Source organism: Micromys minutus (assembly GCF_963924665.1).
Source record: "Micromys minutus genome assembly, chromosome: 8".
NCBI lineage: Eukaryota > Metazoa > Chordata > Mammalia > Rodentia > Muridae > Micromys > Micromys minutus.
In genome coordinates this window covers 32,511,973-32,530,915 of record NC_137977.1, presented here as the reverse complement: position 1 = coordinate 32,530,915, position 18,943 = coordinate 32,511,973, and the positions used below count along the sequence as shown (strand labels likewise).

The 18,943-nt window shown below is 42.9% G+C and overlaps 2 protein-coding genes and 1 pseudogene across 4 annotated transcripts in view; 1 reads left to right on the top strand and 2 right to left on the bottom strand.

Moving 5' to 3' along the window:
- Positions 1-460: 460 nt before the first annotated feature.
- On the bottom strand, positions 461-1,120 carry LOC308423379 (small ribosomal subunit protein uS5-like; the record flags this gene model as incomplete). Its single annotated transcript, XM_080920103.1, has 1 exon — positions 461-1,120. A coding segment is annotated over one exon (660 nt), but the record flags the coding sequence as incomplete, so codon positions are not given.
- Positions 1,121-2,247: 1,127 nt separating this feature from the next.
- On the bottom strand, positions 2,248-2,898 carry LOC308423540 (large ribosomal subunit protein uL18m-like; annotated as a pseudogene). Its single transcript has one exon. The product of its transcript is annotated as a large ribosomal subunit protein uL18m-like (transcript).
- Positions 2,899-5,264: 2,366 nt separating this feature from the next.
- The window catches only part of CCDC112 (coiled-coil domain containing 112), a gene marked incomplete at its 5' end in the record, with an annotated part of 29,024 nt that continues 15,345 nt past the window's right edge, over positions 5,265-18,943 (top strand). For both annotated transcript variants that reach the window (XM_080920467.1, XM_080920466.1), the window contains 2 exons: positions 5,265-5,381; positions 17,544-17,665. In XM_080920467.1, the coding sequence (XP_080776593.1) occupies positions 5,265-5,381; positions 17,544-17,665 (239 nt within the window). The remainder of the gene's footprint in view (positions 5,382-17,543; positions 17,666-18,943) is intronic.

Genomic DNA, 18,943 nt, shown 5'->3' with positions numbered 1-18,943 from the left:
ACAAACCCTTCAGATGGATTCCAAGTAGTTTCTCCAATCATAAACAAATAAGAAAGACAAACATAATGCCATAATATTCTGAGGTTTTGTTCTGTTTTGTTTTAAAGAGAGAACATAGTCTTATTGCTCGAAGTATTTTTCCACATGTTTCCATTCCAGATCCAAATGTTACCCAATGCTGACATTAATTTCCAAAGATGTTCTTGAGCGGCTCCTTTCTCCATATAAGGATAGGGAGGGGACATCCCACTCCCAGCCATGGTATTACTTTCAGGGAACATCTTACATCTTTGCCTTTCTGTTTGGTGTAAGCAGAACCTACAGGACTTCAAAGATCCTGCTGTTTATCAGTCAAAAGGACAGCTATTGGAACAGGGTCTTTTCCTGACAGAAAACTGCATTATAGCCTTTTTTTTTTTAAACAGACTTAGTTCATTTATTTTGTCTTTTATAAAAACCCTTATGTGGTAGCCACAGCTGGAGCCTGGGTCCTCTGAACAGAGACTCTGGTGTGGGTTTTCACAAGATGATCAGTGAATTCCTGATAAGGAGACTTGGTGAACACAGTTTCTTTCCAGAGGTCAGGGGTCAAATAGCTGTACGTTTTTGAGATGGCATCAAAGGTGGCCTTGGCAAAGTTGCCCAGGGTGGCAGTGCAGCCTCTGGCTGAAGTGTAGCAGTCATCTATACCAGCCATCATCAGAAGCTTCTTGGGTACAGGAGCAGAGACAATGCCAGTGCCTCTGGGGGAAGGAAAGAGACGCACCATCACAGAGCCACAGCGGCCTGTCACCTTGCATGGGACAGTGTGGGGCTTGCCAATCTTGTTCCCCCAGTAGCCTCTCCTCACAGGGACGATGGAAAGCTTGGCCAGGATAATGGCCCCTCGAATGGCAGTGGCAACCTCCTTGGAGCACTTAACACCAAGACCAAAGTGACCATTGTAGTCCCCAATAGCGACGAAAGCCTTGAACCTGGTCCGCTGGCCAGCCCGGGTCTGCTTCTGCACTGGCATGATTTTCAGAACCTCATCCTTTAGAGATGCACCCAGGAAAAAGTCGATAATCTCAGACTCCTTAATGGGCAGGGAGAACAGGTAGATCTCCTCCAAAGACCGCACCCGTCAGTCCCAGACTCTCTCTGTGCCTGCTGCTAGCTGTCCTAGAATGATCCTCTTACCTTATTTTGTTGTTTTGAAATTACATTTTGCACAAATGCATTTATCTGTTCTGCAAACTCTAGCTGCAGAGGATCTTTGGAGATAAAGATTCTAAACATTCTACCTCTGTGGTAATAACTGGCATACTAAGAAAGACTTAAGTAGACACCGAGTGAGGAGCTAGCCATTGACATCAGGAATACCACTAGATTTTTACCTAAAGATGAAGTCTTTACACCAACACTTGCATATGTGTTCACAACAGCCACAGCCATCTAGATGCCTGCCCTTCACTGGGTGGGTAGAGAAACAAAGCGTGGGCTATTTATGCAACGGAATAATACAAGAGAATGAAATTCTTATTTGCACCAACAAGAGTGGAACTGGAGGATGTATGCTGAGTGAAACACAGCAAGTGCAGAAAGACAAGTACCATGTGTTCTCACTTATGAGTATAAACCTGTGTCAGTCTTGTAGATTCCACAGTGTATAAGGATGAGATAAAATATCTGAGAGACAAGGGGAGGGGAAGGTAAAGGGGATTGGGAGGGAAATTAGGAGGACTTTTCAGAGAGGAAGAGGAAGAGGAGGAGTGGGAGGGAGAGGAGCAGCATCTTCTCAGAAGGCAGCTGGTGCAGTTATTCATATTAATATATAACAGTTGAACAAATCCCAACATTATTGATCTCACCCCTTTCTGGTTTTTTTCTTTAAGCAACTTGGGTATATTAGCCCAAGTTATCTTAGAATTCACAATCCTCTTGCCTCAGCATGTTAACTTCAGTAGTTACAGCTTGAACTGACAAACACGGATATTGTTTTCTTGCTGCACAAATTCTTTTTATTTTTTTTCAGTTTAAACGTTTTATTTGTTCTTCAGATAGTGACTACTTTCCTTAAATACATCTCACATCCAAGAATGGGGACACCTTAAGCCTTTGATTAAACCACGAAAGCACACAAGCACACATAGAAGTGGAAAGAAGCTAACGTTAAGTAAGTTTTCACTGTTACATTATTGCTGTAAAGCTTTCAGTCTGGTTCTCCTTCTTCCAAATGTTCCTTTCTTTCTCTTAATGAAGATGCTTTCTTTTGGTAGCCGTAGGTGATAGTTTTATATTTACAATTCCAACAACAGTTAACATGTCTCTTTCATTCATAGATTCTTCGAGGCTCCTGAAGCATGATACTGCTTTCTGTCATGGCATTTTGTAAACATTTTATCGAGTCTGAGGACGCCTCCCACGGGGTGGGCTGGTAGACCATGAAATTGATTCCTGCTTCTAAGCAACGCTGTGCCAGCACTCGCCCTATGCTCTCACAAGCCACCACGTTCCTGGTACTATAAAGGTGTTTTTTAATAGCCCATTCGCGAGTTGATGCTGAAACCACAACCTGGCCGTTAAGGTGCTCAACAAATGTTTCTACATGATGCTGAGTCTTTATGACTCGCAACCTGTGCCAGAACTCACGGTTAGGCCACACTGTAGCCCAGCCCCGTTCTTTCCGGGCTACACCTAATAGCTCCAGATTCCGAGGGTTCCGGTTGGTGAACTCTGGAGCCACCGCTTCGTTTTCCTTATTCTCCACGTCGGGCTACACCGCCGCAGAGGAACTGGTTGAGAGGGCTGCGAACCCACACTCCAGGTTCCTGCAAACTGACAGACATTTCCAGAACCGCGGCTGAAGCGCCATCGCTGACGGGACGTGGGCGAAGCCTCACAGTGCCCTGCCTTCCTTTGCTCACGGTCGTCTCGGTGAACTAGTCGCAGCCATGTTTACTGTGGGCAATTCTTTTTATTTTTAAATATTTATTTATGTTTTATATATATATATATATATATATATATATATATATATATATATATATATATGCACACACACACACACACACACACTGTAGCTATCTTCAGACACACCAGAAGAGGGCATCAGATCTCATTACAGATGACTGTGAGCCACCAAGTGGTTGCTGGGATTTGAACTCAGGACCTCTGGAAGAGCAGTCAGTGCTCTTAACTACGGAGGAATCTCTCTAACCCAGTGCACAAATTCTTAACTTGTGTAGTTATATCAAGGGTAAGGCTTCCATTAAAAATTCTCTGACAAGAATATTTTATTGGTGAGGAGTTTTGTTTTGTTTTAGCTAGGAGCTATTTCTGAGAAGTTTTTTGTATGTCTGAGTGAGTATGTATTTGATGACATTTGAGTTTATTCTGTCTAATTATGAAATAAAGAACTCTCAAATTACTGTCTGAAACTCATTTCGAAGTGATAGATCGATTTCATCATCTGGGATGCAGTTATTAAATGGTGTGGTCAGAAAATTACAATCCGTACTGAAGATGTGCCTTTATGGGCTCTGACTATTAACTTGACGCAACCTAAGGTCATCTGAGAGAGGAACTGTCTAGGTCAGACTGGTCCGTGGCCAGGTCTAAGCGGGGTTCCACGACTATTAACGGAGAATCCATTCCACCGTGGGAAGGTGGTCCTGGGTTAAACTTGAAGACTAGCTAAGCATGGGTCTGCGAGCGAGCCTTGTGTGTCTGGACTCCATCTTCCCTGCTCGTCCATGGTCTTGGTTGCAGCTATCTTTCTGCAGCATCAAACTTCTGATTTTACTGGGCTGTTCGCAGCAGTACACAATGCTCTCTCTTAGACCTTACCAAAACCGCCAGCAAATCCTCTCCCATGGCTACATAACTTTCCTCAGCTAACACCAACAATGAGGTCACCTGTATCACTCCCCCCCCCCCCCCCAATAATCCTTAACAGGCTTTGTTCTCCATCAACCACTGGCTTTACTCTTGACAGGATGGCCCACAGACTCCTTTTCGACAAACCCAACTGTCCTTTTTTCTGTCTTGTCACTAAACTGCTAGGCAGAAGCTGTCAGAACCAAGAGACCTCCTCCTATGGACTCCCCAAACCAGACAGTTTCCTCTGTCTCCAAGCTCATTTCCCTCCTGCCCCTACTTAGATGTTTCTAGACCCAGTCATCAGACTTTAGAAATTTCATCAAATCTTATGCAAAATAATCTCCTGTATGTAGATGAAGGCTAAACCCACACCTTTGGGGGTGCAAAGACAATGACTGTCAGCCGATATTACACTACATAGCTAAGCCTAGCTATTTGTGAGAATTAATTGGGAATCCATAGGCAAAGCACCCACGAAGGGACTGAGCCATCTCTCCAGCCCCAAGAACTTGCTCTTAAAGGCAGGGATTGTTTACTTGCTTGTATTCCCTCCTAGAAGTCACGAGAGGAAGAATCTTGCACATGGCCTTCAACCAAGAATTCCCAGGATCTAGAATGGCTCCTGTCATACAGCAGGAGCTAGAAGGATGAATGCATTTTCTTAAGGAGAGGCAGAAGTATGCAGAGCCAGCCACTGGTTGCTTCTGGGAGGAAGATCCAATTTTTTCAACTTCCCACACAGGGTCTTTGGAATCTCTCATTCCACGAATACAGTCCGAGACAGCAGCTATGGCTTTCCTGGCTTACCTGCTTTTGAGGGGTCCGTTTTTATCATTGAAAATATCAAACAACATGTATTACCGCTTACCAAGTTTCCTCAGCACGTGGAACAGAAATAGAAAACAGTTCTATCGTATGAAAAAATACATACGTTGGTATAACCCGAATACAACTTAAAGGAAGACAAAGCATTTCTCTGCAGTTATGGGCATGAGCGAACAGAACAGACACCAAAGCTCATATAAATACAAAACTGAGCAGAGCCGCGTTGTGTCGAGAGTCCAACTTGCCCCTCAGTCGGGTTCAGTACCCTCACCCTCAAACCTACAAGCCGGCGTTGGCCCCTCCCCTTCCATGCCCCGCTTCAACTCTGTTCCCCCAGCTCCCCCCACCCACTTGCGCTCCCGCCTGAGTCTTCAGCAGCCACGCCCCAACAAGCCCCGGCCTCAAGCAGCCCATCCTCGTGTAGCCACGCCCCTCGAAGCCACGCCCCGCAGGACTAGGCGGGGTCGGGTTCGCGCTCCGCCCCAGTGGTCCAGCAGTTAGGAACCGAGTGCGGAGCGTGGGTGAACGCCCACGGGAGCTGATCCCTCGCAGGGGCGCGGGAGTCTCGGCGAGGAAACATGGCGGCTCTGACTACCGTGGTGGTGGCGGCGGCGGCCACAGCAGTCGCCGGGGCCGTGGCGGGGGCGGGCGCGGCCGCGGGGACCGGCGTGGGAGCGGCGCCGACGCCGCAACAGGTAACGGCGGAGCCTCTGGCCTTGCTCTGGGCGGCCCTGGTGCTTGAAGGCGCTTGGAGCCACGGCCCTGCGGGGCTGGGTCAGGCCTCAGTTTGAAAGGAGTCCCTTTCTTTAAAAAAATGGGAGCTAATGATGGGACCTCTGGGTATTAAGTCGGCAGTGGCCCATGGCTACAAGCTGGCTTGGAGTCTGAACACCAAGAAGTGAATCTGTTGATTGCATCGGTGCTAGAACCCAAGGAGGGACCGGATAGGTGTTTCCCAAGATGGGGGTCCTAGTCTCCACATGGTGGAATGGGAATCTGTTATTTAGATGATCAGATCTCTTTCTACCTTTTTTTTTCTATAGCACTTAGTACTACGGGATATAATCCATATTTTATTCCTGTTTTTAAATTGTGTTTCTGCCTCCATGAAAATATAAGTACCAGTTAAAGTAGATATTTTTGGAAGCTTTAAGTATTGTTGTATTTCTTGCGCCAAGGACTGTATCTGTTGTGTGCTCAACACGATACCTTCGAGATAGCAGGCACTTACTAAATATTTGTGGTTCAGTCCAGACATGAAGGAAAACTACTGTGAGCTGAGGAGTCTCCATCTTTTTTTCTAAGGGAATACAGTGTTCTTTCTAGTGTGAAGTTAAGGAAATTACAGCTAGGGAAGATTTTCTTATACATTCTTTGTTTTTCTCTGTATCTATATAGCTCTGTAACTCCCAAGTGTGTTAAGAGAAAATATATAATACATTTTAAAAACAGATTATGTAAAATATTTTAAGTATGTATTTTAAAAAATGCATGTTGTGTGTGCCTGTAATCCCAGCATTTCAAGAGGCAATGGTGGGAATGTTAAGACAGGTATAGGCCTCTCTTGCTCTCCTTCTCTTGTCCCTCCTCTTCCCCTTCCCTCCCCCCCTCCACGTGCTCATGGCCGGCCTCTACTCCTCTATTCCTCTGTTCTCTTTCTTTCTGCCTCTACTACCCTCTTAACTCCCCCATGACTTGAATAAATTATTCTGCACTAAAGAGAGAGAGAGAGAGAGAGAGAGAGAGAGAGAGAGAGAGAGAGAGAGAGAGAAGAGAGAGAGAGAGAGAGAGAGAAGAGAGAGAGAGAGACACACACAGAGAGGCATGGGCTGTACAATGGGAACTTTTCTCAGAAAACAAATTGAAACAAAAATTTTAAAAATGGTTTTATTCCAGTGGTGTAATTATGTCGAATGCCTTTTTTCATGACAACATTCTGCGGTACTGTAGAAAACCAACATGACTTCCCCACCCAAATCCTTATGTTTTACATCCTGATGTACCTTTCTTACCAGCATCCTAACAGTGTTATTGGTATACACTAGCATGATTCTGCCACGGTGATTTGCAAAAGTTGTATTTGCCTTTTCTGGGGTTGGCTCAGAATGACCCTTGAGTCTGTTTCACAGTATGACATTTAGCAATCCCTGGAGATATCTTTGGTTGTCACAGAAGTCAGGAAACTAATTCCTAACTACCGCTACTACTGAAAAGTGCTACTAACACTTAGTAGATACGGGAAAGCAGTCCCTCCCTGAAGAATTACTTGTCCAGTAATGTCAGTATACTCACTGTACTTACCTTTTAGCTGAGAGCCACAGTAGCAATGGAGTAGAATTTCTCAAGAGTATCACTATTAAGGCTGGCTTTATTTTTTAACTTAAAATAGGGGCTCACATGGTGAACTGCTTGTTGTGTAACTGTGAGGACCCAAGTTTAAGGCTGGGCACTACAGCATTAGTGTAGTGTGCTGGAGAGTTGGAGGCAGATTCCTGGGGTTTGCTGGCTAACCAGCTTAGTAACATCAGAGAGAGAATCTGATCAAATAAAATAAGGTGGAGAGAAATAAAGACACCTGACATCAGCCACTGACCTCCACATATGAGTCCCAACACATAAACCGTACACATGTGAAAAAGTTAGGGTCATTGATGTACATGTATGGTATGATGTTTGGACGAGTGTATGTGTTGTCTGTCCTTCATACTCTCCCCAGCATTGCCACGGCCACCCACACACTTGCACATACAAAACCTGTACTCTATCACTGAATCTCAGTATTTGTCAGATGAGTAAATGGACATTTGGACTAACCCCCAAACCATAAATGTTTACTTGAGAAAAGCTAATTCTTATCATAATAGTCTCACGATTTTAGACATCTGTGCCAAAAGGTCTTGTCACCTGAGTTCCCTTGCCAAAATACCACAGTCAGGGTATTGTGAACTTCAGAAATTAATTTCCTCATTTTACTAGAGACTTGATGTCCAAATTCAAGATGTCACGAGGGTTAGTTTCTTGTGAGATTTCTTTATTGTCTTCTTGATATCTTCATAAGGTCTTCTATGATTCCAGATGTGGGCTGGAAAGACGGCTTACATGTTAAGAGCAATGGTTCTTCAAGAGGACTTGGGTTTGATTTCTAGCACGTACATGCTAACTCACAAACATTTATACCTCCAGTTCCAGGAGATCCCAAGCTTTCTTCTGGCCTTTACAGATAACAGTCACATACATGGTGCACAGACATGCATACAAGCAAATAACCATACACATAAAATAAATCTTAAAAAAAAAAAAAGATTCCAGCTGTTCTAAAGAAAGGTTCCTTAAGAAGCAGGAAGCAAACAACTCAGAAGCTTCAAGAAGTCCTTGAAATTGACCAAATATACTAGGGTGTTCCCTCTGTAAGCTTACATAAGCAGCAAGGACGGCTGAGAAACACTCTCAGAGCAGACCAGCTTCCTAGAAGAGGTAGATAGGACAAGCTGCCTGGAAGAAGCAGAGACCAGCTACGCTGCCTGGAAACGTCACTCACCAGCTTGTTGAGCTGCCTGCATGCTGAGCAGTGAGTTCCAAATTTCCAGCTTTCATAAGCTGTGGGCTCTTGGGGTTCCTGATGTCCTTGAGTAATTTCTTCTCCTGTAAGTCACCCCTCACCTGTACTCTGTAAGTAACTCCAATAAAACTCGTTGGTTCACCAAGTTGGATTTTTGGCAGTTGTCCTTTGTATTTGCTGGTTTTGTATCAACTTGACACAAGCTAGAGAGGAAAGAGGCTCAATTGAGGAAATGCTTTCATGAGATCCAGCTGTGGGGCATTTTCTGGATTCGATATCAGTAGGGTAGGACCCAGACCGTTGTAGGTGGTGCCATCCTTGTGCTGATGGTCCTGGATTCTATTAAGAATCAGGCTGAGCAAGCCAAGGGGAACAAGCCAGTAAGCAGCACCCCTCAATGGTCTCTGCATCAGCTTCTGCTTCCAGGTTCCTGGCCTGTTTGAGTTTCTGTCCTAATTTCTTTTGGTGATGAACAGCAGTATGGAACTGTAAAGGCTGAATAAATGTTTTCCTCTCCAGCTTGCTTTTGGTCATGGTGTTTTGTCAAAGCAATAGAAACCCTAACTAAGGCATTCTTACCTTGGTCTGTTGAACTGAGCAGACCTTTGTTCACATCTCTTCAGGAAGAGTCACACAACCCTTTTCAAGGCTGAAAAGTACTCTTCTCAAATGCCCTATTCATTCCTAGGAGCTGTTCTTTCATCCACGCACACACACTTGAAGAATCTAACAATATCACACTAATGGTTTTGAACCAGGTTTTATACCAGAGACAGGGCTTTATATTTTTTACTTTGGTTCTGGTGAACTTCGCTGTAATGACCTGAATTTTATGTCTCTTGGCTGACTGGAATAGCTCTTCAATAATAACTGCATTCCATTGGGCCTGAGAGGGGGCTCAGTGGTGAAGAACTACTTTTCTGGAGGGCCAGAGTTTGGTTCCTTTTACCGACATTGGGTGGTTTATTACCACCTCTACCTCCAACTCCAGGGCATCTGATGCCCTCGTCTGGTCTCTGAGGGCACCTGCACATAGAGTGCACACACGCACACTCACACACATAAAAAATATCAATGTTTGAAAATTAAAAACAAAATGAACATTTCTGGATTTTCTGATTTTAAATGTTATTCAAAATGAATTTCCTATAAAAAGTCATGTACATGATATAGGGCTAAGTATATGTCCACGTACGGCTGACTAGTGATCTTCAAGGATCTGTACATCTTAATTTCTAGCACCTGAGAGTATATAACTTTACATCATAAAAGAATTGGTGGATGTGATTTAAAGACCTTAAAATGAGTAGATGGTCCTGGGTTCTCTGAGTAAGGTCTAAGCATAGGCAGAAAGTTAGTAAGATCTAGTGATAGAAGCCAGAGAACGCAGTAATGTGTCGAGTGGTAGGAGCTGTGGTAAGGAAGTGGATTCTCCCTGTAAGACTAATGAACAAAGCTTCACCAATAACTTAAATTAACTAATAATTTAGCGAACACATTATGTACTTACTAGACATTGGGTGTGCTAGGCGGTATGTTTTTGTTTACTTTGGGATGGGTACGTGCTGTGTTACCCAAGCTGATCTAAAACTCAAGCGTTCAATATTCACCTGCTTTAACCTCCAAGGCAGCTGGGACTTCAGATGTTCTACCATTCACAGCCTTAATCATCTACTCATCTATTTTAAATATGTTTTAAAAAACTGAAGGGAATCACATCTAAAGAAATAAAAAATGTTGACAATGCTATCGAGAGAGAGAGAGAGAGAGAGAGAGAGAGAGAGAGAGAGAGAGAGAGAGAGATTGATTTAGGGGGTTAAAAGGTGCAAGAAGTGGAAACGTCACCAGGGAGGTTTACCCCACCCTGGTTTAGCTGGAAGGAAAAGAATCTGCCAACTTGTATAGGTTAACACAGATCATACTGTTTGGGAGACTCAGAACCAGATGAGGAGGATAATAATCATTGTGGAGGCCTCAGTTCATGACTTTGAAAACATAATGGAAACCATTCTTACTGTAGAAACTCAGAAGCAGTGTGAGAACCAGCAACCAGAGGTCGAACTATAACCTCCAAATACCTGCCCTAGTGACCCACTTCTACTAGTTTCCACCTCATGAAGGCTCCACCGGCTCTCAAAATAGAGTCAGTCACTAGCTAGTGAAGAAGCAATGGAAACAGGAGCCTGTTGGAGTAATTGAAGATTCCAACTATGACATTCCACTCCTATCCCTCAAAACTTATGCCATCATATAATGCAAAATACATTTGAGAGAGTTCAAAGTTCCAGTACAGTTCAAAAGTTGAGTTCCATTGAGGCAATCTCCTAGTTGTGAGCATATTGAGTAAAAAATAAAGATACTTTAAAGAAACAGTGGCTTAGAATATACATTTCCATTCCAAAAGGGAATAATGGGAGAATGAAGTGAGGGATAGGACCAAAGCTAGACTGACAGCCAGGGGGACAAATTTAAATTCTGTGGCTCCCTTGGCAGCACCTGGGGCACATGGTATCAGGATTGAACTCTAGTGGGTTTGGGTAATGTTACCTCTCCATGCCTTTTTTCTTGGGTTGCCTTTACTTGGTGTCTCGCTTTCTTAGGTAGATATGCCTGCCACATTCTTATGTCTACAGCATCCTTGACTCTACTTTAAAACCTAGGCTTCAGTCTCAAGCTCATATATAACTGTTTGTGGACTCTGGAAGGGAATCCACCTCTGCTACTTATTGCCTGTCCTCTAGGCTTTTCTCCGTGACCCTGTGACTCCTGTACTCTAGGCCTGTAGACAGCACCATGTGGGTGATGCCCAGCACTGCTGCAGGTTCAAGTGTTAGCCAGATCCCACTGGGTGGTGACTGCAGCAGGGGCATGGTTTGTGTCAGCCTACCTGAAGAATTGCTTTTATCAGATTAACCCATGGGCATGTCTGTAGGGCATTTTCTTGATTGCTAATTGATGGAGAGTCTAGACCACTGTGGGCAGTGCCATCCATAGGCAGGCATAAGAAAGGTAGCCAACCCTGAGAATGGAGTAAGCCAGTAAGCAGTGTCTTCCATGGACTCTGCTTCAGCCATGATAGACTGTATAGAGCCAAATAAGCCCTTTCCTCCCCAAGTTGCATTTGCTCAGATTATATCACAGTAATAGGAAATAAACTAGAACGAGTGGCCACTGAGTACCTGGTAGCTGAACCTTTTCCAGCAGGCAATCCTGGAGGCTTTTGTGTGAGGAATGTCTTTGGAGCCTGTGGTCGATGGGTTCTCACTAATTTCTGTAATGCCCTCAAGGCATCCTTTCCTTTGCCTCAATACTGATTGCTCAGCTTCTTCTTAATGATGTTAATCCTAATCTTTTTACCATCTTTGTCTAATTGTGAGTTTCTTTTCTGACTAGAATATAGGACTTTCACTCACAGTTCAACTTTGTTTTTTATTTGCTCCCAGTTTTCACTGTGAACTTGGCTAAGGGCAGTCAGAAATAAGTGCTGTAACATGAATGCCATGAGCCCTTGAAGCTTTCTTTCCCCACCAGTGGAATCAGTCTACTACTTTTTAATTCACCTCACTTACATCTCCATAACACAGGTAGAATATCTTGTCAGACTGTAACATGAATGGCCTCTAGTCCAATATAGGAGTCCTTGTCCCTATAGGAACTGTAATGGGAGTTGTTGGGGTCAGAGCTTGGGCGCTGGTGGCTCTCACAAGCTAGGATCATGACCCACCTTCACCAGACCACTTAACAGACAAGTTAACACCGAAAAGTAGAGGATTATTGGTTCCAAGATGCCCTTCCATCTGTCAGCTCCATCTCCAGCCTGACATGAGATTTTGGTGTAGAGGTTGTGTTATGACTTGTTGCTATGACAGAAGAGTTAGCACAGCAGCTCAGGAGGGGAAGGTCTTACTGGCTCACAGTGGGAGTACAGTGCATCACGGCAGAGAGCTCATGGCGCTAGGAACTTGAGGCAGCGTGTCGCTCTGCATCTCTGCATCTGCAGCCCAGAAGAGAAAGGTGGATGCCTATGCTCAGCCCACGTTCCCTTTTTATTTAGTCTAGGTCCGAAACACTGATTCATCTAGAAAATTCCTTACAGGCCTACCCAGAGGCTTGTTTGCATGATTCTAAACACTGCCAACTTGACAATCAGGAGTATCACAGAAGTCAGGAAGTCTGTAACAGCTAAGCAGTTCCAGTCAAGCTGTGGTTCTGCCAGTCACCGACCCATCATTTCTGGGCTACCATTTCTCCTAGGAGGTGGTCTGACACATTTTCAGAATTCTGTGAAATCTCTTCCTGGAAATAGGATTCTCCTGTGGCTGGCACCAGGCTTGAGCCTTTTTTATCTCCTAGCCTGAGAATTGTGGGGAAATTCCAAACTGTTGGAGCCCATTACCCCAGTAGCCTGACAGCTGAAGGGAGGACACAGCGTCTCTTTAGACTACCTTCCTGTAAGGATGGTTGGCGTCCAGTCGTCACTGTCTTCCTCTCCACTGGCAATCTGTTCTTTCACAGTCCCATCAGAGCCACCCTGCTTATCTTTACCACATTCAAGGACCTCCCCAGCCCAAATCTTGAGGCACTTGTAAATTCTTTCCACAGACCAGTTCCAAAGGCCTTTCCCATGTGCCCAGGTGTAGTTACACAATGACTTTGTATTAGATACTTTTGTGTTGCTGTGACCACTATACCCTATAATGACTGTTGCTAAACTCGAAATGCTCTTCAGAGCCTGGGGAGATGGCACAGTGGGTAAGAGCTCTTGCTACATAAGCATGAGAATCTGAATTCAAATTCTCAGCACTCATGTAAAATTCTGAGTGTGGCTGAATGCACTTATAGCCCCAGCAGTGCGGAGGGCATAGACAATGTCTGGGGCTTGCCCGCTACCAGCCTAGATCCAGGTATGCTGAGAGCAGTGAGGGGTCCTGTCTCAGGGAAGTAATGTGGTCATTGATGGAGCAGGCTTACTGATCTTCTCTGGCCTCTGCACACATTCAGGGGCACATCACACACACACACACACACACACACACACACACACACACACACACTAAAGTAAGATACCTAAAATAATTTAAAAAAAGGTTTTTTAAAAGAATATTAAATTGCTCATAATTCTTAATTCAAATCGCTTCAAAGCCACGGTAATCATAACCAAATGTGGCACTGATTTAAGGCTAACCAAAGAATACATGGAGATCTACGTTGTAGGCATTTGAGTTTCAGGAAGAGCACAACTACAATGAGGAAACATCACTTTCAACAAGTGATGTTGGAATGGTTGGATACTCACCTGTTTCTGCCCGTGCTGTGCACATGACTTAAGTAAGTGGATCAGAGACCTTGGTGTTAGGAGTCCAACCCTCAGAAGACCAGGCATAGTCTTTCTGACCTGTGATTGCACAAGAGTCCCTCCTGTTTGTCCCACAGAGCACAAGCAACTGAAGCTCGACTAAGATCAGGTGGACTCTGTCTCTCAGGGCTAACTGTTGTTCCTCTGTGGACGTTGTCAAAAGTGAAGGGGCTCAGGGCTTGCTCAGTGGTTAAGAATGTGCTTATTATGTGCAAGGGTGTAGCCTCAATCCCCAGCACCAAAAAGTGTGAGGTTGTGTATGTGTAAAGGCAAGTCAGAAAATGAGAAAAACATGGGAATTTTATATCCTGGCCAGGGTTCTGTGTCTAAATATATGTTAAAGGACAAAACTGCAACAACTTGAGCTTAGATATCAAGTTGGCCTTTATTTACAATTCATGAATTGGAGGAAATATCCTTGTTTAACATCAGGTTACCTTTCTTGTGTGGCCTTAGTGCTGTTGCTTTCAACTTAATTAGAAAGCCATGCATTTTGTTCCCAAAAGATAAAGAAGGAGAGTGGTGAACGGACTTCTCTTAAAAGGTGATGAGATGTCCAACATCATTGGTCATCATGAACTAATCTAAACCACTCTGAGAGGGGCTGAGTGTGTGATAACTGATAGAGTGTCTCATCATGAACTAATCTAAACCACTCTGAGAGGGGCTGAGTGTGTGATAACTGATAAGAGTGTCTCATGCCCAAGGCCCTGAGATTGATAATAAAAATACAGCGAGATGCCACTTTATAACCATTAAGATGGCTGTAATGAAAAGGACAAACAAATACCAGTTGGAGAGGATCCAGGGAAATTAGGATCATCACACATTACTGGTGGGAATGTAGAAGGAAGCAGCTACTGTGGAAATACCTGAAAATGTTTTGAGTCTTTGGCATTATCAAAGAAGTGAATAGATGATCAGCGTGGGGGAAACTATCAGTGATATATGAATATAAAATAAGGAGTTTACATTCAGAATGCATACAGAATGAATCCAAATCAACAACAAAAAAGCAACTCAAATGTTAAAAACAAGAAAGCGGAAAAACAATTTCCTTATGACTCAAATTCTGTTGCTAAGATAGTAAGAAAATTTAAAACATTTTTTACATTAAAACTTGTGTAATTTATTTATATTAGCACTTCATATTGAGAAGATAGTGGTAATAACCCAACTGTTCATCAGAAATGAAAGATAAATCCATATAACATAGTAACTCTCAACTTGTGGGTGGTAACCACTTTGAGGGTTGAAAGACACTTTTACAGGGATTGCCTAAGACCATTGGAAATATCAGATATTCATAATAACAAATCTACAGTTATGAAGTAGCAATGAAAATAATTTTATGGTTGGGGATTACCACATCATGAGGAAATGTGTTAAAGAGTCACAGCATTAGGAAGGTTGAGAACCACTGATTCATACAATATTAATTTAGCTATTAAAGGTATAAGGTGGGTAGGAAGATGACTCAGTAGGGACAGTGCTTGTAGCACAAGTCTGAGAACCTGAATTTGGATTCCCCAGTCCTTATCTGACAGCCAGGCACGACGGTGAATATCCAATTCTAGGGCTGGCAGAACAAAGGCAGGGGCATCACAGGGTCCTGTTGGGCACTCAGCCAGCCAGTGAGCTAAACTCAGTGAGTAACCTTGTCTCCTAAAGATAGATGGAGACAGCAAAATGCACCAGACACTGAGCTCTGGCCTCCACACACACATGAATACGTTCAGACATGTGAACATGTGTACAGTACACACATCCACACAAAAGGAATGAAATATAGATCAGAGAATAGCATGAATGAGTCTTAAAATGTTGTGCTAAGTAGGTTAGACATACAGGAAAGATTGTGTGTTCTGTAAGCCCCATTGATTCAAAATAGTCAAACTCAGAAAAGTAGGCACCGAGAGAGGACATTATGAGGGACAGACTGCTAATGGCTGTGGGCTTATCTTGGCATGATGAAAATATTTTGGAGCCGGACAGTGGTGGTGTTTTGTAACTTTATAAATACCTATAACTTCACTGTCAACACTCTTAACAAATAGTATTTTCTTACCCTGTGCTATTCTCATTTTAAAGCTGTTCTTGCTCCCAGAAATAGAAAGCCTTGTTTATTTTCCCCTCTTACCCCTTGTTCTCAGCAGCCGCCCTTGGTCATAAATACCATTGAGATCCACGTCACCTTTTACTTTGGGTGGCCCAGGTAGCTGTCACACTCTCATCCCTTCATGGTCCTCCTCCTGTTGTACTTGTCCCCATCACCATACTTCCTATCAACTTACTATGTCAGACAAACAAGCAACCCCAGCCAGACACATTCTGTTTAAGAAGTAAGTATGGCAGGATTTCCTAAACATTTTCTACTCTTCAACCCCATGGACCTTAGAAGGTTTTTTCAAGATCTATTTAAGTATGTATATGTGGGGTGGGGGTGGAGGTGTGTGAACATGCTCATGAGAGCTGGTACCCACAGAGGCCAGGGGCCTAGGATTTCCTCAAGCTGAAGTTATAGAGATTAATGAGCCTTCCACAGTGGGCTCTGGGAATTTGAACTTAGGTCCTCTGCCTGAGCAGCATGCACACCTAACTGCTAAGCCATCAACTCTAGTCCCTGTGTCAGAAATTTATGTGACACTGGGTATATAGGTATATAAAATGGGTCTCCAAACCAAACATTTACTGATAATATATTATAAAGAAATTTGTTTTAAAACAATTATTTAGCATGCATATAATTTTATCATTTATTGATGATGAAAGCAAATTTACATACTAATAAAGTTAAAAGAAATCATGTGATATGAAACTGATTGCCACTCCTGATAGGTTGTAAAAAGTTAGATTTCTTTGGAGAAATGAAGCACCCTAGGGGGATGGTAGAATGATTGGTCGCTCTGAAGGCTGTTCTCTGAAGAGGCATCTCTACCTCCCCTACTCCTCTCTTCCTTTCTCCCTTCAGTGCCCCCTCATGTTTATATCTTCACAACTGTGTCTTCTTCCTTTTCTGACTGACAGCCTGCTGTTATCATCTCTGTTACATTGAATAACATATACATAAATATGTAAACTCCAGTGGGCCCTAAACCATCTATATACCTAGCACAAAGCTACCGATATACTTCCATCTTAGCCACCTTTACGAATCTCTGGCCAGAGTTGTCTTTTCTCTGCTAGCCAGTCTTTCTGGCCCTCAGAATTCGCATAGCTAATTCCTTGACCTAATCACCTTCTGTTCTGATTTTACAAGGACTGTCTCCCTTCTTCCTTTGATGTGAGCCTCTCAGATAAACCCTTGAGGGTGTTCTAAAAGAAAAAAGCACCCCCACCTCAGCCCCTTTAGTTTCTTATTATCATTTAGCACACTTTCTGGCTTTTTGTTTGTTTTGTCTATTTTTTGTTTGTTTTGTCTACTTTTTATTGTTTGTTTATTCTTTTCTCTTTAAATCTTTTCCTCATGATACTGGGTCATGGTGGTATAGAATCGTCCTTCTCTGCTGTCCCTGTCATATCACAGTGTTCAATCTAGAGATGATAAGTGACTTGTGACCAAAGTATACCTTTTTAGTCAGTAATTCCTGAACACAACTTTCATGCTCAATTTAGCATTTTAAGATAGATTTCTTTTGTCTACAGATTATATTTTTATTTTATCTGTATGAATATTTTGTCTGCAAGTGTGTATGTTTGTACCATGTGCATGTGTTGTCCCTGCAGAGGCCAGAAGAGGTGTCAGAATTGGACTTGGAGTTATAGTCAGTTAGAAGATGTCATTTGGGTGCTAGGAACTGAACAAGCTCTCCAGCCCCCAAAGTATGTTATTTAAAACCCAGGCTGACCACATGATTGCCCCCAGAAAACTGCTGATGCTTTATTTCTCTGGACATCTCTTGCTACTTTTATCATGGATGTTTATTCTTGTTCTTTCTGCAGACTGATGGCAGCTTTAGTGCTTCAGGTGGAATTCGTCCTTTTCAGCTTCAAAACTGGAAACAGAAAGTTAGTCGGATGAAGAAAGCAGAATTCATACGCACAGCAGAAAAATTAAAAAATCAGTGAGTATAGAATATTGCCTCCAAATAATATCACTGGCTATTTTATAATGAACAATATAAAATTAATCCAACTCTACCTTCCCCAGACTCACAATATAGGAAACTTCCAGTCACTAGCCTGACAAACACAGCAAGAAGGAGGAAAGAGGCGTGAAATGCAGTCTGTTTAATAGAAAGTAGCTCTAGTGAAAATGTCTGTTTTATTTATTTTTTACCATTTTATATTAGTGTATTTTAAGAAAAATAAAACAATAATTATTTATAGTTTGTATCTCAAATTGTAGGTAGGCACTTTAAAAATATTTTAAGTATCTTATAGGTTATGAAGTTGGTCAATGATTGATGTCCCTCCCCTCTAGTTCCTCTCCTGTCTCCCCACTACTGTTCGCTCCCTACAACATGTGACTTCTCACTCCTCTTTTTCCACCCACTGATTTCTATTGCTGCCTCTGTATGCCTGGGTCCAGGACCATCAGTTGAAGCTCCTTTCAGGAGAACCCTGGAAGAAAACTTAGTCTCTCTCCTCCAGGAACCACTAGTTATCAATAGCTTCTCAGCTAGAGGTAGAACGTCATTCATGACATGCTAGGGTTTTGGTTGGATTGATCTTATGTAAATCTTATGTAAGCAGTTAGGGCTGCTGTGAGTTCATGTGTGCAACATCCGTGTTGTATCCAGCAAATCGTGTTTTAGAGAAGACACCTTCTACGTCCCGCTCTTATAATCTTTCCCCTGTGTCTTCCTCAATGATGCCTGAGCTTTGGAGAAAAAGAGTTGTTAAACTGATGTTTCATTTACACCCGGGCATTCTACTGTCTCTTCATCTCTGCATGTTGATCACTTGTGGATCTCCGTATCAGTCTCTGCCTACTGCAAAAATAGCTTCTCAGAAAGACTGATAGATATACTGACCTATGGGTATGAAGATAAAAACTTGGCAGGGACAGTTTAACACTATGTCCATTTAGCAGAATAATAGTATTAGGTTCTTTTATAGGGACTGTGTTCTAGCCAGTCACAGGTTTTGATCTGGTTAATAGTACCAGGCATGAGTTCTGTCTTCTGGAGAGGGCTTTAAATGCAGTCAGAAAGTAGTCAATTACTCCCATAAATTGATCCTACTATTTTATCAGTGGTGATATTTTGCCAGGCCAATTTTATTGTAGATTATTAACAGGGTTCATAACTAGGTAAGATTACTGAATAATTTTTCTCTCCCAGTATCAAGTGGGTAGCCCTAGTTAGGGTTACTTTTGCTGTGATGAAACATGATTATCA